We start from the raw sequence: 24,602 nt of genomic DNA, 5'->3' as shown, positions 1-24,602 counted from the left end.
CAGGAAAGGCTATGTGGCCGCAGAGGGAGGTGAATCAGGGGCTACGGAGCAACACACGGGCATGTCATCTGTCGTACCTTCTGTGTCGGGCATATTTGCCACTGATATGGCCTGAGCCATTGCATCCTGGAGTAGGGCAGCTGAACAGATAGATGGGGTCAAATTAGAGATGCTTTATAGCTTTTTTTTTGTTTTTTCATGGTGCTAAATAGTTCATCAGGAGCCGCATTTCCACGGCCAGCACAAAACAAACAAACATTGATTTTTTAATTTAGCAAAACAATTGTTTCGTCAATACGATGGAGCTGTGATTGATTTTTCGTTTTTCGTTTCCTGTGGTGGCCCTTCTTTCATTTCATGAAATCCCTTCCGTCTTTCGGAGAAATCCCTAATATTTTGTACATTTGTTTCATTGGCATTCTCGTTTATTACCGGCAAAGAGGGTTGAGATTTGAACTTGAATCTTGTGTTCACATGCATTTGAATATATATACAATATTTAATATACAGTATATATATATATATATATATATATATATAATAGAATATATGTTATTAACTTCTAACATAATATCGATCCTGTATGTACTGTATAGAAAAACACACAAGATCAATAATACAATATTATGGCTAACAAATCCAATTATATACATAACATATAATGTCTTGAAGTATTTATTATTCTGTTCTGCTGCAGTATGAATGCATCTTTTGAGGTCGTCTTTTAAGCGGTTTAAGATCTGTGACAGAAAACGGCCGTGAGCAGCTTCAGTGACCCTGATGGCTAGCGAGTGTTTTGATGCTGTTATAAATTCCACTCTTGTAAACTTCATAGCGCACTTGACCGTCAGAGGAAAATGTAGAAAATAACTTGACAAGCTGAGAATACGAGGATTTAATATCCCTCACGCACATATTTTGTGTTGTTGGGTCTATAGGAACTAGCAGACACTGGCCATCTGAAACAAGTGCTTGATCAGGCAAAGAAAAAGCACACACATATAGAAGATTTCTATTGCTGTCAGTAAATTTGTTGATGATACGAACTGTTGAAAATGAGTTTGGTTGTGACATTAAAATGGTTTTTGTTTGTAAAGCGGCGTGCATTGCAAACCAAAACATGATCAAACGTGGATTTAAAACATAAAGAAAAAATTGCTGCAGAGGAGAAAAATGACATATTTAACTTTACAGAACTAATCTGTCTTACCTCAGCTCCTGTCCAACAATCTCTGAGGGAACTGCAGAGGGAGAGACAATCAGGAACAGAAAATTAAGCAGAAAAAGCTAAAGCCGCAAATAATTGCACAGAACCACAATCAATAAATCACAAATATATACAGAGCCCAGGAGGCCATATGCAGTAAGACTCATGACTGCATTACCAAGAGAAAACACACACACACACACACACGCAGAACTAATCTGTCTTACCTCAGCTCCTGTCCAACAATCTCTGAGGGAACTGCAGAGGGAGAGACAATCAGGAACAGAAAATTAAGCAGAAAAAGCTAAAGCCGCAAATAATTGCACAGAACCACAATCAATAAATCACAAATATATACAGAGCCCAGGAGGCCATATGCAGTAAGATGCATTACTGCATTACCAAGAGAAAACACACACACACACACACACGTGCAGTACATATATATATATATATATATATATATATATATATACATACATAGACACAAACACCTGAGTCAGCCAAAACATCAAGCCTCGATGATGGAAAAAAAATTTACAATATGCACAAATCAGCACAAAAATATGATTAATCATCACAGTTTAGTTTAGTGGTGAAATCAGAACACAACTGCAGACGGTTAAAAGAACAGCCTTTCTCTAATCAGTTTATTTTAAAACAATAAAAACTGTCAAAGAAAAGTAATGCAAAGAAGAAATAAATGCAATATATTATCTATAGAGAAATGTTGGGTTCAGTGCATTTAGAATTTCTAAAACCAGCAAAAAGAGTCTGTTACTTAAACTGAAAATAAACTCTATTCATGACCATATAAGTGTCAACATTAACATTATATGCATCAGGATACTAGTAATGAATGTGGCATTGCTATTTTGGAAAGTACTATAGTATGGAACTCTTGTGTTTTGTAATTGAAACTCCACCTACAGAAATTAATAATTCATAAGTTCTGCTGACTATAATGAAAGTCCCTATGCTAAAAGGATGATTTACAGCTCAAATAACACATTTGAGTATGGCAGAGTTAAAGTGCTTTAACCTTCCTGGATGGCTTAACCCATAGACTTATTGCATGTGTATTATAAACAATTTCTTACAAGCTGAGGGATGAGTCAGAATTACTGATGGTGGTATATGTTGGAGATGCTGTCCATAGAGCTGAACTTTTACTGAACCCAGATCATTCCTCTAAAAACAAACAGTTGGGTAATCTGGTCATGCATATAAAATTGTAACATTTCAAAGCATTTCTTTAACTTTCGACATAACGTTTGGTTGAATGCTCTTTTTCTCACAAAGCTCCATTTAAACTTACTGAATGCTACATAGTGAATAGGATTTTCTTGCAAAAGGACCTCTAGAGACTCCAAGAGCAGGATTATTTGGGAAAAGCTAAAATATTAGATATGCCTAGAGCGAACATATAAGACATGCTCAGCTGACTACTGACAGAAATGAGTTTTAGAGGTGAGAGAAAAAGAGAAAGACAGAGCGAGAGAAAGAGAGAGGGTTCACTGACCTCTTCCTGCTTTGGACCGTGTGCGAGTGCGCTTGTCATCAGTATCCAAACTCATCTGTCAGAGAGAAATTGAGAGAGTCAGGACTAGAGCGATAGATGGAGGAGAAAGAGAGTCAGACAAGCTAACACATGCATACACACACCCAAACACACACACACACACACACACACACACACACACACAGAGTCACACATACACACCATACATTCAGGTTAATGAAGTCATGAATAATGTATGAGAAGCACACTTTCATACTGTAAATACTCACCCGAGCACTTTTTCTCTTTTATACTGCAAACACGAATACAGAAAGATAGACAGATCAACAAAGAGATGGATAGACAAAGAATGACAGACAAATGGATAGACAGACAGAGAGAACAAAAGACAGATAGACAGATAGACAGATAGATAGATAGATAGATAGATAGATAGATAGATAGATAGATAGATAGATAGATAGATAGATAGATAGATAGATAGAGAAGAAATGACCGAGATAAGACAGACGGATATACAGACAACAGATAGATGGGTAGATAGATGGATGGATGGAACAACCTTTAAATCTCAGTACATTTTCAGTGTTTTCTCCCTCCTAACCCTTCTGTACCCCTCATCAGTTTATAATTTAGAGGCCCTGAACAATCGATCTGATTGGATGGACACAGCAGAGCATGGCATCTGCCAGAGGAGCCCATTTGCGTTCACGGCCCCATGGCATGCTCGAGTGGTAATTACAATAGCAATATTAACCACAGCAACAGAAATAAGACAAACACAGGCACTCCAAATCACTGTAAATTCCTCCCGCACCGAGTCCCCGATCGCAACACTCGCTGTGCTTTCTGGCACAAAAGGAGCAGGTGTCAATCCTCTCAATCTCGCTCACACACACAGACGCAGGGAAGTCTGCTCACTGTAAAGCCATTGGATCTTTTCTGGTGGCACAATGGCACCATTAGCTTTGATTACTTTACTGCGATTTAAATGGAACGGAATCCTTGAAAATCCACAAAACTCTCTCCTTTTGACCCTCAGCGAGCGCTGCTCACCCTGCTCCCAGCTGCCGCCTTTAATACAGCGCTGGAGCTGGCAAGGGCACACTGCACTTTCACAGAGGAGTTTCTCTTTCACACGCTCCCTTTCTCTTTCTTTTTTATCCCTGCGCACTCTCTCTGGCAGTGCCACTTCCTGTTGATTGCTGACTTTTCAGCACGGGCGGATAATGAGTGTGTTGTGTTCGATTTGAGGGAGTTTGCATATGGGGCAATGAAAGTTGGCTGTGTGTGTGTATCCGGGCAGACAGGTGCACAGAGAGTCTCTCTTCCTCTCCCAGGGGCGTTTTGATCACAAGCACACGTGCTCTCCGGCAACAAGCCGGCTTTATGCATGCCGATACTCGCTTCTCACACTCTGAGCTCGACTCGCCGGCCTGAGAGGAAAGTTTTCTCACATTGATGATCAAATAGCCCCCGGGAGACGGCGGACGCAAACACTGTGCGTTGTGTTGTGTGCGGTTCGCCCATCTGTGAGGCTTCTATGCCCTCTCTGTATCTCCGAAACAAGCTTTGTGACCGCTCTGACCCCCAGCACAAAAGCCAGGGGCAGATGCGTGTCGTTTTATTCTTTTCCCACTCTAGCTTCCTCTGGTCTTCCACTGCTGTCTCCTTAGTGTCAACACATGAATCAAACAGGGCCCGTGTGGCTTTCATGTTTGTGTAACCATAGCTACGAATCTCTTTCGAATAAGTGAACGCTTCAGAGTTTGCATTGCTTTTTATTTTTAATTCCGCCTCATTAAATCTGAATGAAGCGGAGGTGTTTGCGACGGGCAAGACGGTGTCATCTTTCTTTCGTAATATCGTTCAAAGGCCTTTTAATGTTTTCAAACCTGTCCTTCCCCGGCGTTTTAATTACGACCGTTGGCGGAGAAATGAGTGAGTGATTTTGAGAACTGGGGACGTCTGAAAAATTGGCAGAAAAACGCTAAGATAAAGCCAACATTTTTTTTACTGCTCTGAGTGCGAGAACGTCCACGCATCCCTTCGGGCCGCGTGCTACATTATTTATTGTGTCCCTCTCTTCTCCATACAAGTGGACGGAGTCACTCCTTCGTGCCCTTCTGACAGCTCTATGTAAATTGCTGGCTGGGGGCAATGACTTCACAAAGAAGGTCACCCCTCCTCCTCCGGTGCGCATAAATGAGGCTTTTATTTATTTTCGTATTTACAAGAAAAGGACGCAACCGGGCCTGGTGTGGCAACTGTCACTGGAGTGACAGGACTACTGACATCTCCAAAATTACCTACGAAAAGCATCGGCCAATTAAAGGAGGCCGATATGGTCGCCAAGGAGATCTGAGCCATCCATCAGGGAAGCAGAGTTAACGCTCTGACTGACAACCGAGAGAGCTTTATGTTTATGCGTGTGTGTATAAACGCGCACTCGCTCATGTGTTTTCTTTTAAGAGCGTGTGGTAGTATGAGAATAAGCTTGGCTCTGATGCCTCTGCACACAGTTAGATGACGCTGATCAGTCGGAGTTTGGTATTATCTAATTGGATGCTCTTAAAAGAGCTGCCTGCGACTGCAACCCTTTAAACATTTCAAATTAGATCAATAAATCAATCGCTTCAGATGAACTCTTTCCATCAGAGTGAAAAAAATACATTTATGGGCCCATGGGAGAGAGCGAGGACTCTCTCTCTCGCTTTTACTCACTCTTTTTTTTTCTCTCCCCATCCCAGCGCCCCCCATTAGAAATATCTTCCAATGAATTTCCCAATGCAGAAGTGAAAGAGATAGATGGTTGAAAAAATGGTCTGTTCCAAATAAAAAGCGTGAAGAAGAAAGAGTGAAAGAGGAGGAAAAGGGATGCATCCACTTAAAGGCAAAAACACACACCTAAGCAGAAAAAGGAAAGGGGGGAGGTGATAGGATGAGAGAGGGAGAGACTTTCTTTTATGTTGATGAAAGATAGCAAACAAAAGCAGCTCAAGGACATCCCCACTTTCAAACCTCTCCAGTTTTCCTAAATAATGCAAGAAAGCTATAAAAATGAAATTAGGTTGAGCCGAACAGCCCAATTCTTCATAATTACGGGACGCGGGACACTTTAAAAACTCGGCTCATTCAGAGGGGGGTTAGGTTGCTCTGCCAAAACCCATTCTAGGTCAAGCTGGCATGAACTGCGTACATTGCGGTAATACAACGCTGACTTCCTTTCACAGTGTGCTGACAGACAGAACTGATGAATGTCATAAATGTAAAACCCTCTTTCGCCTCTAATTTTGCCAACTTGGCAGGAAGCCTGAGTTTCTGCATGATGATTGGCCGGGTGGGCCCGTACAACTCACTTTGATTGGTTGGCTCTGCAGTCTGAGAGAGGGCCGGCAGCGGCTGATCTTGTCTCCTCGCGTCCAGCGCTGGTTCAGGAGTTTCCCCCGGTACTCATTTTCTGTTTGAGAGAGAGAAGGCAATAAGTGAAAATGAAAAAAATTAAAATAAGGGGAAAAGACAGTCATGTCAGCATCTGCGCTGGCAGTTGGAAGAGTTTTGCGGAGCTAGGGCAAAGGAGCGTTCGGTTCGGATGCTGTTACGGACTGATTCAGCAGTGAAACGGCCAGATCATCTCATCACCTGTCCACCTGCATCTGAAACCAGCAGCTTCAGCAAAGTAAACACAACCCCCTCCATCCCAACAGCAAGACACACACAAGTGCACATTCGCACAAACACACACCTGGGTCAATGATATATGGGAGCACCCATGGTAAAGAAAAGGAAGAAGAAAAAAAATCTAATTTAAAACAAGTGTCTTAGAAATGTACTCTTTGTATCCACGTTGGTTTCATGTGGTTTTAAAGCTCTTTATGCCAGTTTTAAGAAAAGTTTTGTCATTTTTTTTATTTGATTTTTTTCCATATTACATATGACAATGATTTGTCAGACAGAAGTTTTTCAAATATTAATATACATTTTTAATTATTTATTAATACGTATAGTCATATAGTGATATTTTATTTTATATATATACACACACATTTCTGATATATACATTTCATGTACCACACAAATTTCAAAAAGTCTTAATTTAGAAAATTAAGTATATGATTATGCTCAGAGATGTATTTAAGTCATTGTATGTACAGTATAAATTGATTTTAAACAGAATTTTGTATATATGAATAGATGCATTTACAAAATAAAATAAAATAAAATACATGAGCGTCTTCTCACTGACCCACATATAGACTGGTAGAAAAAAATAAAAAGTCACATTCATCTTTGTAAATATCTGTGTAAATGCATTAACTAATATAATATATTGACAGCACATATATAGCACATTTATGTGTTGACTGAAAGGTGCATAATGTCAAATGTGTGAAGTGACAGTTTGACAGGTCATGATAGGGGGTTGGGCCTTTTACACAAGTGACCTATGCACTTCTAATTAAAGAGAGGCAAGAACTAAAAAAACTCATACTCGCACATACGCACATGCATATGCATGCTAAAACACCCCAGCTGGAAGCTCTGTCGGTCTGCTATTAGAATCAATCACATTTGTGCATTTTTATTGAGCTTTTAGCAGGCAGGGGTGTAAGAGAGGGGAGGGGTCACAGAGACAGGCCCGTGCTGGAGGAGGGAATTTGGTCAGTAAATAATGAATCAACCATAAATCTGATTTTTTCCCCCCTCCTCCTTTCTTTTTTTCATCAGGGTAATAGTCCATCTTTCCATAAACCCATTCCCCACCCCCTCCAGCACACATATGATAGACATTCCTGCTAGAATGATAAAAGAGTGTCAATAAAATCTGATGCAAAAATATCCCCTCCACTCAAGCGCTAACATGCTAGTGCCATCAAACGCAGAACTTATTAAAATAATCATTATATTCATCAATGAGCACGGCCATTGTTCGTGAAATCTCACAGCTGAGACTCCGGTTCATAACTCACTTTTGTTTAGCTGTCAACAATACCGCAGGCAACAAACTCTCAAAACTTGCGTGAGAAATCCTTCTGAGGATTTCAGTGTTCAAAACACACAAAAACCTACGCTAACCCGTCAAGCTTTGCCTTTAAAATGATCAGAGGACACCAGAGAACTTTGTGTTGAATCACAAAGATCTTGAATTCCTCTGTCAAGCATAAAAGCCCATGTAACATTTTTGTAGTGTTGAGTAAAAATAATTTAAGTGAAATGTTGTTAAATAGTTATGTATGACGACTAAAATACAAGAAAAAAAATCTAAGAATGTACAGTATACACACACACACACATTTGAAATTCATATTCAATATTAACTCACTTTCAAAGCTATTGTTGCTTCCATATGCAGTTTGCTTGCAGTAGAATCATCATCTCTATAAGAATGATTGTTTTTTGTTTTGATATATTGTAGTAAGAGGTACGACACATCTGCCATTCTCATTTAGCCTCTTCTCCCCTCACTTCTGTCCTTTCTTTTCCTTTCATTTCCTCTCTTTACCTTTATCTCAATCTGGTGTTTTCTTCCTTTAAAGCAGGCTTCCATCTGTTTCTTATAGGGCACTAAAACTCACCTCGCACTCTCAGAGAGAGAGAGAAAGAGAGCCAAAGAGCAGGAGAGCGAAAGAGAAAGAGTTTGCTGTCAGTAAAAGAGAAGCCTTTAAACATGCCTAGCTTCTGACTCGCTTCCCCCTCTAACATCTGCCCTTCTCTCTTAGCAAGCACAAAATAAACAAAGCAGGCAGATCTGATTTGCCTCCTAAAACTCTGTGCAGCAGCAATAACCCAGAAAAAGACAGGCAGGATGCCAGTCATCAGAGTTAGAAAGCTGTAGGGCATTGTCAGTAAAAGCATTTCCAATGCCCCTTACACACACACACTCCCACGCCAGCACGGAACAAAACGCTTATTTATCAACTTTCAGCCCTCTTCTAAAAAGTGACTACAACAGCACTACTGTGCATCCTTCCCCCCAACGCTCTCGCTTTTTCTCATTCTACAAATTTCAACCCAAATAAACAGAACTGCAAGGCGCAAAGGGCTCTTTAAAATCTCACCATAAACCCGGGCCGTATAGCCGACTCCACACTTTCCGGGCCCTCTGAAATGGCACGGCCCCCATAATCCACCACCGTGGCTCTCAATAACCTTGATGGGTCAGGTGCCACTTATACTAAAGCGAGAGAGAACATTAATAAAGCTAAACAGTTCATCATTTACAGATGGGCCGGAGAGACTATTATGCGATTGGCTTCTGTGGATGTTCACTTTAAAGTATTACACTACAGGAGGAACAAGAGATTAATACATGATCTGTGATAGTTCTGCTACTGCGAGACAGTCAAAGGAGACAGAGATGAGTGCAAACAAATCAAGAAAATCATGTCGTGCAGCCGAAATCCATCATAGTGATGCAGAGTTGTTTGAGACAGACATAAATCCATAGTTTAGATTAAACAGGGATGGATGCCTTCATGGTAATCCACGGGTGACACATCTGCACTCTCTGCTCCAGTTAAGCAGATTTAACTTCAACTTTGTGATTAAAGAACAAACAGAAAGCTCTTAACAAGAGCAAAGGTGAACGTATAACGTTAGCCTGCGAGACGCACCCAAACCTAATTATTATAAAAACAACAACACCATCAAAATATATTTAACGTTCACGGTGGATTGTAGTTTTCTTTCCAGGAGATAAAAAAATCGACTTGTGCCTGAAAGTCAGCAGCGAGTAATACAATTAGACTCTCCTTCATGTCAAAACGAGTCAAAGTGCCTTTGAGAGCTACGGACACTCTTTTTTTTCTTTATGACGCACCGTGGAAAACACCATGACAACCACGAGCAGCAGAAAGAGGCCCACTAAGAGAGTGACTCTGCGTTAAAGGAGCAATGGCAGAATTTGCCTTTGTCTGGGTTTCTTAAATAGACACAAATGCTCTCAAGGTTACAGACAAGTAAAGAGGTTAACTTTCAATGTACTTTAAAGCTTATGCTCAGGAGTGCTTTCAGTACTGTCTGGAAATACCTGTTCAAAAGTGCTACCTTGACACAGAAATAGTTGATTCATTCTGGGTACTGATTCTAAATTGATTCATTCAGATTTGTTCAGTGCCTCTGTTTGTATGTTACACAGATAAACCAGTAGATGGCGGCAGGCTTTTTGCGTGTCTTTAGTGTTCAGCAAGTGCGTCATTGAATCATTCACTCAACAGATTCTTTTAAAGGCTTGTTCTTAAAATCTATCTTATTTTTTATCATCAAAAATCATTATAATTATCATATTATTTTAATGTATTATCATAATCATAAACACACTGGTTTGTAGAGCAAAAGGTTTTACCATACATCATTATTCTTTTATTCGGCTTATAAATCGAAAGCCTCTAACATTCGAAGAAAATAGCTCTACTTCCCTGTTGCAAAATAAGATGGTCAGCCAAGTTTAGAGGCAAAGTGAAAGTTAAGAGAACTAAATGTAAAACAGACCACAGGAGCGAACAAGAACAATTCTTAAAAGATTAGTTCTAAACACAGAACCGAACTTTAAATAAAAAAAAACAATTCTAAACTAAAAATCAGCCAATTATTTTCCTCTAAAAACAACGAACTTTAAAAGAGCCAGTTACTTCAAGTAGCTAATTGTTTAAAAACGTATAATAACGAAAAAATAAAATTGCGTGTCTTTAGTGTTCAGCAAGTGCGTCATTGAATCATTCACTCAACAGATTCTTTTAAAGGCTTGTTCTTAAAATCTATCTTATTTTTTATCATCAAAAATCATTATAATTATCATATTATTTTAATGTATTATCATAATCATAAACACACTGGTTTGTAGAGCAAAAGGTTTTACCATACATCATTATTCTTTTATTCGGCTTATAAATCGAAAGCCTCTAACATTCGAAGAAAATAGCTCTACTTCCCTGTTGCAAAATAAGATGGTCAGCCAAGTTTAGAGGCAAAGTGAAAGTTAAGAGAACTAAATGTAAAACAGACCACAGGAGCGAACAAGAACAATTCTTAAAAGATTAGTTCTAAACACAGAACCGAACTTTAAATTAAAAAAAACAATTATAAACTAAAAATCAGCCAATTATTTTCCTCTAAAAACAACGAACTTTAAAAGAGCCAGTTACTTCATGTAGCTAGTTGTGTAAAAACTTATAATAACGAAAAAATAAAATAAAAGAACAACGTTAGTGAGGTATAGGGCCTACACGTGAGTGAACGAGAACGACTCTTAAAAGATTTGTTCTAGGCCACCTGAAAACTCAGAGTAAACAAACAATGGCGTGCTTGTCACGCAAGGCTCGAACAGCATAAACATGCATTCTAAATCACCGACCAATTCAACTGCACGCAATTCAGTGTTTCAAGGCTTAAAGGCTGCTCTAAATGGCACCTTTCTTCACTAATGATAGGGGCGACCCTGACCCTCGGCCCTGGTGGCGTGGTTTTCTGCTGTGCTCTGAATAAGAAGAGCGCAATTTGGCCCAGCTGCTCCATTCCACATGTTTATTACTTTCTCCTCTCTGGAAAACCCACGGCACCTGCTGCAGCGCTACATTTTTATGTTTTTCCACTTTTATATCAGTATTTTTTACTGAGCGATAAACAAGCGCCTATTTCGAGCATTTAGCGCCTTTGGACAACCGAAATGAGCACTGACGTTAGAATATTGCACACAGCCCTGCTTGAGTAATTAATCCGCGGATAAGATTAAACGGCGATCTGTGAAGACCCAGATTTTATGATTCGGGTGAAAAGAGCTGCATGCACCAGATGATCCGCTATAGTCTCATTTATTTATAAGACTGAGCACATTGTTCGTTTATATGTTAACGTGGCTGACAGAAATAATTGGGAAAACTTGCAAGGATTCCCCCCACCGCACAGATAGCAGCATCTCCTTTTATTAAACTCTGGAGGTTCCTGACGACTGCGCAATTCTGCGTAATTTCCGCAAACAGATAGATAGGATCATGTGAAAGTTATTACCAAAACCAGTTTCTAGGCGAGCGAGATAAAATAAACGACTACATGAATCAATGTTGCGCTCAGATGACCTTCATTGTATACAGTGCTGAATATCGTGACAAGTGGATGTCGCTAAAATGCGGTATGCTAGTCCAAAACAACATTAGCTGCAGTATTTGTCAGTAAATACAGTAGGAGAGACAGGGTTTTTGCTATATATCTCAAACTTTCATACATACTTTGATAGTTTACAAACTGAAAAAAACCCCTCAGGTTGTACCACTAACAAAACAAGGGCATTTTAAATACTGTGCATGCATTTATTAGGGTGGTAATCAAATGTACTTGTTAAACAATCATTATGCATCACACTCCACTCTCATTTCATTATACACATGTTAATTTGCAGTGGAAAACGTTTTCATTAAAACCAGCAAATTAAATTGAAAACAAATATAGAAAAAACATCAAACTGACAACAGTGTTATAGTCACTCTCAAAACGAAGACTTATTTAATCTATATGTCTCAATATATGCAATCTTTCAGGTTCAGTAGAAGTATGATGGAAAAGTGTTACAAGCCTACAAGTTTCCGCTGCCATGTTATTTATTTATTTGTATTTTTTTCATTAAATTAATATCAAATTAAACAACAGAACCTGCTGATTCAGATAATACCTGAAATCCCTGTCATTAAAAAAAAACACACACACACACACACACACACACACACAAATTATAAACCAGAGATAAAATGTAAGTATTGTTGGTCCTGTAACTCCTTTATATTTTACATAGAGACTTACAGCTTCTATCATCACCTCATGAGGGTGGTGCTCATGTATGATGGTGATTTCACCCCTGTAGCTCATTTGTAATTGGTTAAACTGATGGTGTTACACCTCATCCTGTGTTGCAACACTCCCTGCTCTCCTCTACAGCACTGATCTGATCTGGAAGTGCTGGCTGTCATAGAGCCAGAAGCCTCAGACTGTGAGAAGTTAGTCACACACACTCACTCAAAACTCACTAACTCCAGTTACTTTTCTCATGCTATGAGGCTTCTGATATTATTTTCTTAAAAATAATAATAAACTGTGTAATAATAAACTATATATATATATATATATAGTTTACACACAGTATTGTATAGGTTCACTGTGATTACATGATCACATAACTGACTCTCAGATGAAACACATTCACGTTCACTTCGTCCACCATCTTGGTTGCAGGTGCTTTGATATTATACTTCATACAATAGTGAATGTCTAATACATTAGCCCCGGAATACTGAGCAATATGAGACACAGACGCACTAATCACTCATTAGAAATGAACAGGGGCGGGGGATGGATGCAGAGGATGGGCGTTATTGCTTCAACTCTCATGACTTTTCTTCTGCGCATCTCACCAGGGGCGGTTGACATTTAAAGAGAGCATCTCTCCACTCTGTTTTCTGCTGCAGAAAATCAAATGGCCACCCCTCCTTCTTCTTCCACGCCATTCGTGCACTCGGCCGGGAGTCCTGCGCTACGCCCATTGTTCGACCTTAATTACACTGAGCCATATGGAAGCAACTCCGTATGTGTGCCAAAAAGATGGAGAATATACAACTACATGACAGTGAGCACTTACAGTGTAATCACCCCGAGACCAGGCGAATGGATAAATTAAAAACACGCAAGCACATATACGCTCATAAAGCTCAAAACGCGATGAAGTGGATTGAGAAATGAACAGTTTTGACTAACGCACGCCGCGCGCATTTGTCAGCATTTATGCGCGAGAATAAGCAGGCGGTTTAGGAATACTGACAAGGCATTCCCGAATCATCTCTAGGTTCAAACGCACGCAGGATTTCTGTGGCAAAGTGAGAAAACAAATAGACACCGGTGCGTTTGTACGAGAGCGCCATAGCTGACTGTTTCTCTATCACTTTTTCCATGTCAACTCCACACACTCTCCGCTGGAGCTTCTTCTAGCAGGGAAGCGTGGACTCACACTCTCCTCTCCGAAACAGACCCGCTTGTACCCGGAAACATCTTACTTCAAAGATTATAAAATCAATCATCGATCATACAAGTGCGATAAGGATGAAATATGAAAATAAAGCGGCACCCTTCAACGCAAAAGCCATTAACCTTGATCTGTAGGGCATCTCGGAATGGGATGATCTAGATATGTAGTCTACATCCTTGGTTAGCAAATGATAACACAGCATGAAACATTTAGAATATATTCTAACAACTCAACCCTTGACTCTAAACCTAGCTACATATCTCAAAGATCCTCTTGAGAGATTTTTTTGGTAATTAACAAAAATAACCAAAACTATTTATATTTGATAAATAAAAATCATGATCATGATTACCTGAGAGAAAAAAAAAATAATAATCCCGAAAGCTTCTCCGCCAGACGCTTCTCACGTCTTCGTCGTGTATTCAGTAAGCTGTGAGACAGTTTGGGGTAAAATATCCCATTTATAGATTTTTCTAAAAGAAAACTAAACTCTACTTCTTCAGTAGTATCCCGACTGATTCAGTGACAGCGGGGAAGAGGATCGGCGCTTCGCTGGTGCTGCTACGGACGAGCGAGGATCCAGAACGGGGCGGTATGAACGCTACTTGTTTGTAAGCAAAAACATGGCTTCATTTGCCTTTGTCAGCGAGAAAACGTAATATTGACTTACCTTTCCCTCATGAGCCATTGTCCCCCACCTCCTCCCTCCGCCCTTTGCCATGACATCACGAAAGCTGTAGTAAAACCTACAACATCGATGGGCTGGGCTTTGAATATCCCCCCGCAATAACTCAGCGGGCATGTGTACAGCCATGCACACTCTATTTCATACTGTCTTTCTCAGTGCGCGCGCGGGCACACACACACACACACACACACACATGATCGCTCCCCTCTCTCTAACACCCACACCCACGCACCTACAAGGGATTTAGCCTGTACAAGTTCTCCTTTGTGCCAGAAACAAGATAATCATAAAGGTTCTTCGGTGGTTCAGGAAAAATCTATCTTATTATCCAAGACCATGTTGGCTTTATATGGTTCTTTAGAGATTAAAAGCATTTTGGATATACAATATCGGTTATTCGGATCAGTGCATTGGCTTCTAAATCCCTTGAAGCACCAGTAGATGGTTTTCAAAAGAACTAGAGAATGCAAAAGTTCTTAAAACGGTTCTTCTATCGCTCTAATTTTTGAAAGTGACAGAAAAAAACGCTGGCGGATAACTTAAAGAGCGAATGCATGTTTCAAACATCATCCTATAGTTCAGAGTGCGCGTCGGGTCGCTGTTACTTTAAATTCTAATAGCGTAAGCTGCTTATTTTACGCCCAGTGATTAATCTTTAATATTGCACAAAAGCATGCATATGTCGCCGGTGTTATCTGAACCCTCCCTCCTGACTCTTTCCGAATGGTACTGTCCAGTGATTCACACACTTTTCATAGGCAATGCTTCACTGACAAAGTTAGTGTAATATATTATGATCAGACAGCTGGCATTAGGGTGTATGGATTAAGCAATAACAATATACAAGCTAAAAACTACCAGAAACTACCGTTTTTTTTTTTTTTTTGCAATCATCTGCATTGATATGACAGACACACACACACACACACACACAAGGCAACAAATAAAAGGATTTCAACACCGTACTGTCTTCTTCACTCAAAACAGACGAATGCAACTTGGAATGACTCCTAAATGTTGCACACACCGCTGTTGTGCTTTGTTGTTTTGTAACCATTAGTGAAAATGACAACCATTCATTACAAGCCATTTGAGAATATTCTCCATAAATGCCACTCTTTATCTGCTGTCTCCATGCTGCACACGGGGGGAATTTTCAAAAAGCCAACCTTCGCCTTTCAGAAATTCTATTAAGTTCTTATCTCTTTGCGGCAGGCTCTTTTTTTGCTGTCCCATTGTTATGCATTGGAGCTGAAATCAATCACGAAGTGTCCACGCTGCATCAATATGATTTGAGTTGTCTCACTAACCGAGACACAATCCAATAAACAGAAGACATAAGAGAAACCATACACACCTAAAAAATAAGTTTCACTCCCCTGCCACAAGTACTCAAGAATGAGATTCACAGGAATGAGAATGATTGTTTCTTCAGTATCTCATTGAGAACTGTGAGAATAAATGGCAAGAGTAAACAGAGGGAGCACAAGTATTTGCGCTCGGCTTGGCTTCAGGACCCCAGACAGCGCTTTGGCCCAGTACCATGGACAGCGACCCGGAGGAAAATCACGCCCGGCTGCCTTCCTCTGAGAGACTTCCGACAGTTGTGGTGCGTTTCAATAGAAATGTTGAAAAGATAAACAATATAGACTAACATGACCCGAGTTATGGTGAAATTACACGTAACTTTCAACAGGGTCGACATTTCAAGGGAATTTTGTCAGCAGTTTCGAGGAGGAATATGGCGAGGAACCTCTCTCGCGCAACCAAAAATCTCTTACAAAAAGTAATCAAATAGTTAATTATCTTAATTTATTTTTTAAACAAATATTTTTTTATATACTAACATGCAAAATTTAATAATAATAATAATAATAGGGATAGGTCCGTTAAAAAAGGGTCCGATAGGGATCCTGACCGCGTACTGTTGCTGTGGTTACCACGACAGGCCAACCCAACTTGTTTTCGCGAGGGTCTATTTACTCTGACTACCTTCAAAGAATATAGAATGCTTGAAAGGACTTTGCTACCTTATCTGGCAACTTAAATGCTAAAACCATTTATCAAAGATGTATGGGTAAAATATTTTCATCAGTATGCAGCGTCTTTCTTTGCATTTATTTAATTCGACAATCATTTATGTCACTTAATTTTCAGTTTTAAGAGATCAATTATTTTTCTTTAATAATTACATTTACAGCGATGGGAAAGTTTACTCTATCGGTTGAAGGTTGTAACGATGACATAACTTTTTACATACAAATTTAAGGCAATTAAGCGTAACTTTTTAATTAAGTAGTTTGAGCTGTTTACTCTAGAGCAGTGATCCTCAAATCTGGCTCGCGAGATCCACTTTCCTGCAGAGTTTAGCTCTAACCCTAATCAAACACACCTACCTGTGAATTTCTAATGATCCTGAAGACATTGATTAGCATGCTCAGGTGTCTTTCCTGCAGAGTTTAGCTCTAACCCTAATCAAACACACCTACCTGTGATTTTTCTAATGATCCTGAAGACATTGATTAGCATGCTCAGGTGTGTTTGACTAGGGTTAGAGCTAAACTCTGCAGGAAAGTGGATCTCGCGAGCCAGATTTGAGGATCACTGCTCTAGTGCATCATCAGAGGGTTTATAACAAAATCAGAGATGGAAAGCCAGCCTACTTCATGTGGCTGTCAATAGATGTTAGCCAGCTGTGTAAATTCCCCCGTGTCATAATCACGTTTGTTTTGAAATCCTCGACCGTCAGAACTGTCCAATCGCGTTGAAACGCCACTGAAAACAAAAGGCTACACATTCTTTGCTGCGTCTCTCAGGAGCACATTTAGAATATAGTGGCTGTATAAATCTCGCATAAGGGAGTCAGCTGAGAGAGCGGGCCGCAAGGGCCCCAAACTCCGCGAATGGCCTTGACAGATGGGACAAGCTGACAGACAACAGCTGAAAGAAAGTTGGAATGCGCCTCTGGGCCGGCATTGTGTCCGCCACGGTCCCCCGGGAAACAGACCGCCCTTTGTCTCAACACTTCAACCGCCCTGAAGTTTAGGAAAGGTCTAGACGAGACCCGAAAGTTATTTGTATCGATGTGCTATATATAGACCTCAATACGACAAGCTTTCAACACCTGCCTAAAGCGACAGAAGAGGGCATGCTGAACTATAAAGCCTCACAATAGCGAGAACAGCAAGACGACATCTGTTATGTATCCCGATAAACACTATACTACACTATTGCGGTCTCAAGTTAGCTTCAAAAGATGAAAATATTACAAATAATATCGAAGGAATATATTTTGTTATCGGTTCATATAAGAATAATACAAAACAAATGCTTATACACTACTAAGTCGCATATAGGAGCAGTAACAGCAGGTTAGACAACTTTTTAGACACCTGTTCATTAAACAATGTTCGTCGTGTACGTTTAAACTAGTCAAATATTAGACAGCGAAGGTTAACTGACCTAAAAAAGTCCCACACAGCTTCATGGCTGCGGCTCCGAGTTTCACATAAGCGTCTGGCAAGTCCTGAGAAAGTAAACTTGAGTGGAGAAGTTGAGGACAAGATTACTACAACTTCTCTTTGAAAGGAGCGAAGGAGGGGTGCCGGCTGACGTTAAATCCAGCCCAGCCAATCAGAGACCAGCGTGTGGGTAATCGTATCCTACCGCCGCAAAACTCTCAGCCAATCAAAACAATTGTCTTCAGATCTCAACAACAAAGCCTGTAGAATGCCAACAGAAGGGACCACCGGCAGCTGTGCGCTTTCAGCTTAGGAAGTTTCCCAACAATGCTGAGGGAGACAATCATGCAGACCAAACTATATCAGACTTTAGAATAGTTTTGGTAAATCTGGCTAAGAATATTATTTAACCACCTATCTATATTACAAACCATTTTATTCTAATGTTTACGTCTACATTTCTTAAAGTGATCACTTATTTAAATATTTAAATCAGTGAAATAAGTTAAGGTAAAAACATTAAAAGTTCCTTATAACTATCTATTTAGGAAAGGAAAGATGTGTGTCATAAACACACATACATACACTCACACTCAACCCCCCCAAATGTCTCCCTCACAACATTAATAGTTTTTAAGCTTTCTTCCTTCATCCTCTGTAGGTGACATTTAAACTGGCATTTAACAATAAAAATAATTAACAATTACTCAACGACCCCATCTGGTTATGTTTTGTAAAATAACAGTATTATTCAAGAAATTGCACATAACAGTACAATAAATAAACCATGAATTAAGACATTTTAAACAAGCAGTAAGGCATGTTATAGTGAACAAACATTTGGATGTGCCTTCAGGCTTTTATGATTGATTTCTTTTAAAACTGCATTTTTTGTTGTATGAAAGTCACACACACACACACACACACACACACACACACACACACACACACACACACACACACACACACACACACACACACACACACACAAAATATAAACTTAAATATGTTTTACTAGTCTCAAACCAAGACTTTCCAACAATGAAAGTCCATTATGAAACCATCATTAACATGAAAATCAAATTAAATATCAAAATTATGACTTAGTTGTTGCATTATTTCCATCACAATGAATAATTATGCTTAATAATGCTTTCGACAGTGTCAGTGCAAAAGCTTGAGATCAAATATGACATATGTGATTAAAATCAATAAATAGTAAATAAGTAAATAACAGTAAATAAGGTCAACAAAATACTATAAATATTACATCTATATTACATACAGTTATATATAAAAATAAAATTTTATTTGTAATATAAAACATTACCATTTTTGTGTATTTAGGATATATACAATACTATAACTTACAATTAGCTTTTTTTCAAAAGAAATAAATACATTAAAAAAAATGGAGGTCAGTTAATGTTTCCATCACATAATGATATTAAACACAATAAAACATTTAACATGTGCTGGAAATGACACTGGTGTAAACGACTGACTTTCAGAAAAAAACAAACAAAAAAAAAAACAAAGACAATTCTCCTGCATGTTAGGACCTTGTTAACAGACAAATTAAATAAAAAGTGTAATTTAAGTACACAAGAACAAAAGTGCGTGATGAAACACCCACGTGCATGCAATGTTTGTAAGTGAGCCGTTTAGAAAATGCAGTCTCTGTGTGGCCCTGTTCTCTTTGAATTTCTCTCCGAGACTGAATTTCATCTTTATGGGGCATTAAGAGCAAGTAAACCAATGTGTTAGTTCACAGTCATGTTTTAAACTGCAACAAAACTGTGGGAAACAGCAAGCAGCCCGAACGCGAGGATTATCTGTTTTTCAATGGAATTACCACTCCTCCTCTGGGGCGAAATTTCTCCCTTCTTAATTCGCTCACTTGCTTCTTGCACTCTGTTACATCATTAACACATACCTCTCCTTCAACCTCTTTCAAATGTGAAGCACCCGCTCACCCAAAACAAACAATGTCCAAGAAATAAACATCTGAATTGAGCGAGAGGGAAATGAGCAGCGTAAGTGAAGGGTGTGGAAGTCCCCCAGTGGGTTTGGCAGGGTCTGGGCTCTCCTTTAGCAGATGGCTCCTCTGATAATCGTGTCCTCTCTAGGCCCATCTCCATGCCCCAACTCTGCGTTGCCATGGCGAGGGGGCCGGCAGAGAACATGTAATGCATTTGCTGCTTATTAAATTTGCCTTCTGACAAAGAGAGGCTCTCACTTAAAAATGAGAGCAGGCCCGAGCAGAGAAGAGCAGGCCCAATTCTCTTTATCACAGACTACCAGACGCCCTGCTGTATTCTTCCACTTCGGCATACACTCATTGACCTATTAACTTCATGGCTGCCTCCTCCCTCTCGCTTATGAAGGACTACATGACCCCCCCTTCGGTCTTCTGCGCACCCCCCCGACCTGTCGACATCATTGCTGCGCATGAGAGAGAGCTGGAGAGGCTGCCGCTGAACCGTGATGTGCCCTACAGCTGTCTGTGGCAGCACAAAAAGAAACGAGAAAAAAATAAGTGAACGTATGCACAAACGGCCTGGAAAGTGCACGAGTATGAGCGAGCGATGGGGAGTGAGACGTGAAAAGCAAGGCTGTACAGATGACTCAGAGTCGCTGAGGCTGAGAACGGGAAATAATGCTGATTAACTGCAGGCTGAGAAGCGTGACGCTGAACGTGTGGATACACTGAGGGGAAGTGAGTGTATGGATCAATTAAAACTACGGTAACATGTCTGCTGCTTAGCACATTTGAAACAAGCTCATATAAATTCACCAAACATTTGAAACAAGCCCATATAAATTATCATACTGAATTTGATGCTACTACTTTTTTTATGTGATTTTGATCATTCAGAGGGAAATTAAAATCTGATTTATGCAAGTAAAATAAATAAATAAATAAATCCAATAAATAAATTGTAATAAAAAAAAAAAAAATAAAAAAAAAATAGCAATAAGACAAATAAACGAGACAAATAAAAATCTAAACAACACAACCACAAATTTTTTTTTAATAATAATAATAATAATAATTAAAAATGAAAATAATAGTAATTCATTCAATTACTTATTAAAAATTAGTGTTATTGTTGTTGCTGACTTTTAATAAAAGCCTGTCAGGGTGATTTTAGCACAGTAAGAGCCTCTTACCCATGGGCAAAATAAACAGAACCAGTGTTATTTTATTATCATTGATATACTATTATACACTGTTAATATTTAAATTAGATTTTCATTTAGTAGGTTTGTTTTGTGTTTTTGTCATTTTTATTTATTTATTTATTAGATATGTGTATATCGTTTTAAAAATAAGTTTTAGTTGATTTAGTAGTCATTTTAGTACGTCAACTTAAACTAAACAAAAACGAGAAATGTTGCTTTAGCAACTAGCTCAAATAAAATCAGTTTAACTTATTGTATTTTATTTTATTTAATCTAATTTGCTTTATTTTTATGGTTTTAGTTTTAGTTGGCGATAAGAACCCTGGGTAACATACAGACCTTCATAGAAATCAACCATTGTCTTATAATCACAACATAATTATTGCGTTTTTCTTTTTTTTTTGGTGGCACATAAGCATGTAAGTTTTTCTATTACATGCTATATTCTTTATCATTGTCTTTTGTTTTGTTGGTTTGAATTTAGTTATCAATTCCAAGATTATCATTATTGCTATTCATTACTTTTTATTAGTTATTTACACTATTTAGTTATTAATATTAATACACTATTTAGTATCATCATTATTCAGTGATTCTTACAGGGCAAAAACAAAGAAAGAAAAAAAGCTTGCAATGCAAATGCATATATGCTGGAAAAACAAGTTTGCTCTTTGTTTAAGTTCCATGTCCATCATTGTCTATTCATGTTACCCAAAATGCTTACAGAGTAAAAATGACTTTTTTTAGCCCCAAGCTTTGCAGACTCACCCCTCCTTCGTACACACATTCATTCCCACTCACAAAACCCAGTGTGGTCTGGGTGCCAGCCTACATGATCGTCATCCCCGATCTCACAGAAGTGGGTTTGGTACCCCAGCGCCAGTCAGAGAAGGGTCAGAGGTGCCAGAGGGCACAGAGCCACAGTCTGTCTGCCTCCCTCCTCCCCCCCCCCTCTCTCTTGCTAGAACATGTCCTGCCCCGCCACCCCCGAAACCACTCTCCCACTCTCCCTCCCTCGCTCGCCCCTCCTTTCCCCCTGTCCGCAGCACGCCGAACGGCTGGGTGATGAGTAAACACAGACAGAGCTCTGCAAGCACGGCCTGGCTTGCTGCCTCATTTCAATCACAAAGAGCTGCCACACTTTTGGGTGGAGCCTGTGGCCGCGGGAGGCTCTGGGGCCTTTAAGTGAGTGGCATACTTAATAGGCTTTGTGTAGGAGAAGAAAAGAGAGTGAAAGGGGAGAGAAAGAGAGCAGGCCCAGCTGTCACGGCACACTAGATATCAGTCTGCCACAGAACCACTCTTCCACTTTTTACCCCTCCTTTTTTTCTTTTGCTGAGGTAAGGTTTTAGACGCACAGGAAACTGAGCGTCTGAGGGAAAAAAAGAAAAGACGGGAACACATATGTGTTCCCTCACACACACACACACACACACACACACACACACACACACACACTAAAGAGCTGTGTGGGCAGTATATGGATCAAATAATATGTTCCTCGCTGAATGTTCTACATTTCGTTACGTTACATATCAGAGACAGAACTCTCTGGCAGAACATGCTGAACAAAGCATCTCCCAGAAGAACAACTTTCTCATTCAGTCACAACTATAAAGGATTAAAATAGCTTTAAAAACTCAAACGTACAGTTTTGTATTCAAAAACATAAATCTTTGGATATAAGTCTTCAAATCAAATCAAAGTTTCTGAAAGTGAGTAGCTGACATGAAATCCTGTGAGAAGTTGACAGTTTTTGATGTGATGTGCTACTGTATACTCCATCTAAAACTATTTTGCTCACTTGTTTTTGCTAATTATTCTGCATGCAGCCTCATATTAACTGGAATATTTGTATTTTATAGATTTCACAACCAGGACCATTTGAAATGAATAAATGAAAGCAAAAAAGTGACTTAAAAATGGTGAGCAGTTACAGGAAGATATATAATTTCCATTGTATATTCATATACATTTTAAATTAAATGAATCGGACTGATTTAAAAAAAGAAGTTTTCAAGCAAAATAGTTTAATTTTAAATTAAAATATATATTTAGTATACATTGTTACATAACAAATTATTTAACACTTGTATTTTTTATCTATCTATCTATCTATCTATCTATCTATCTATCTATCTATCTATCTATCTATCTATCTATCTATCTATCTATCTATCTATCTATCGTAAAGTCATTAAAGTAATTACCTCATAAAGTATGTAATAAAAAATATATATATAGCCAAAAAATTATTCACTAACACTGAAACAAGGATCATGTTACATAATATTAATTTTTATTATTAAATCGACCGACACTGAGCAAAGCCGTATTTAGGTGTACATATGCTGGGACACAATAGTCTGTGCTTGCGAGCTGCTGCACAAAGCAGGTGGCGAAACCCAGAAATGTGTGCTGTTGTTTGTATAATCTGTGTGATTGTGGTGGGCTGCCGCTAAGCCCTGCTAAATCAGCTTAGCACATGTCCTGCCGTGGAGGAGACTTGTTTTAAAGACCCCCCTCCTGAACCAGCCGTCCGATAGGAGTGCGAGAGACGAGGCCAGACACTGAACCAAAGATTATTCTCTGTGGATGACACTCCCCACATCTCACAGGACTCCCAAGATGAACATACGGCCAGACACATAGTCACACACAAATTAGGTGTATGTGTGTGTGTTTTTGTGTACGTACATGCAATTAAAAAGAAAAAGACAGATATTTTGACTGATTTAGTCAGATTTTTATTCATCTTTTTCTTTTTAATTACTTTTTAATTTACTTCCATAATTTACATGAAATGTGTTAATTATTAATTTTTTATTATTATTTGTTCAATCTTATTTTACAATTGTAGTTGATCTTTGACATTTATAAAGAGCAAGAATGCCACTCAAGTCATTGAACTTCAGCCTTGGAATCACCTTATTTTGTCTTGATTAAATCTATTTAATACAATTGTATATTACTTAATGTTGTACAGTATAATTAGGATATTAAATAAAGATCATGTTCCATGAAGATATTTTGTAAATTTCCTACTGTAAATATATATTTTTATTAGTAATATGCATTGCTAAGACCTTAATTTGGACAACTTTAAAGCTGATTTTCTCAGTATTTTGTATACTGAAATATATTAGTATATTTTTTTGCACCCTCAGATTGCAGATTTTCAAATAGTTGTATCTCGGCCAAATATTGTCCTATCCTAACAAACCATACATCAGTGAAAAGCTTATTTATTCAGCTTTCAGATGATGTATAGATCTCAATTTCGAGAAATTGACCTTTATGACTGGTCTTGTGGTCCAGGGTCACATTTGAACTACTATTTGAACTACTAAAACCGAATAGGCCTCATTTCTGATTTGGGACGGGTTGGAGACCAAAGAACCAGTTCCACTTTTTTTTTTTAAACTTACACCACTTATTCAGTGACAATGCAACACTGATACTGAATCTACAGTGCAAAATAAACTGTGAATTGAGTCTGATACCTGAACAAATGATTCTAATGAATCAGT

The 24,602-nt window shown here is 38.8% G+C and overlaps 1 protein-coding gene across 1 annotated transcript in view; it reads right to left on the bottom strand.

Annotated features, from left to right (window-relative positions):
* Nucleotides 1-17,925, bottom strand: part of LOC107558231 (myelin transcription factor 1-like) — a 41,381-nt gene extending 23,456 nt beyond the window's left edge. The window contains exons 1-5 of the mRNA XM_016241859.1: nucleotides 17,888-17,925; nucleotides 6,089-6,189; nucleotides 2,730-2,784; nucleotides 1,435-1,465; nucleotides 78-140 (exon numbers count right to left, since the gene is read on the bottom strand). Coding sequence (XP_016097345.1) covers nucleotides 78-140; nucleotides 1,435-1,465; nucleotides 2,730-2,784; nucleotides 6,089-6,189; nucleotides 17,888-17,912 — 275 coding nt within the window. The 5' untranslated portion in view covers nucleotides 17,913-17,925. The remainder of the gene's footprint in view (nucleotides 1-77; nucleotides 141-1,434; nucleotides 1,466-2,729; nucleotides 2,785-6,088; nucleotides 6,190-17,887) is intronic.
* Nucleotides 17,926-24,602: the final 6,677 nt, after the last annotated feature.

Source organism: Sinocyclocheilus grahami, unplaced genomic scaffold (assembly GCF_001515645.1).
Source record: "Sinocyclocheilus grahami isolate Dianchi unplaced genomic scaffold, SAMN03320097.WGS_v1.1 scaffold637.1, whole genome shotgun sequence".
Taxonomy (NCBI): Eukaryota; Metazoa; Chordata; class Actinopteri; order Cypriniformes; family Cyprinidae; genus Sinocyclocheilus; species Sinocyclocheilus grahami.
Note: the sequence above shows the minus strand (reverse complement) of the source record. Positions and strands in the feature narration are given on the sequence as shown.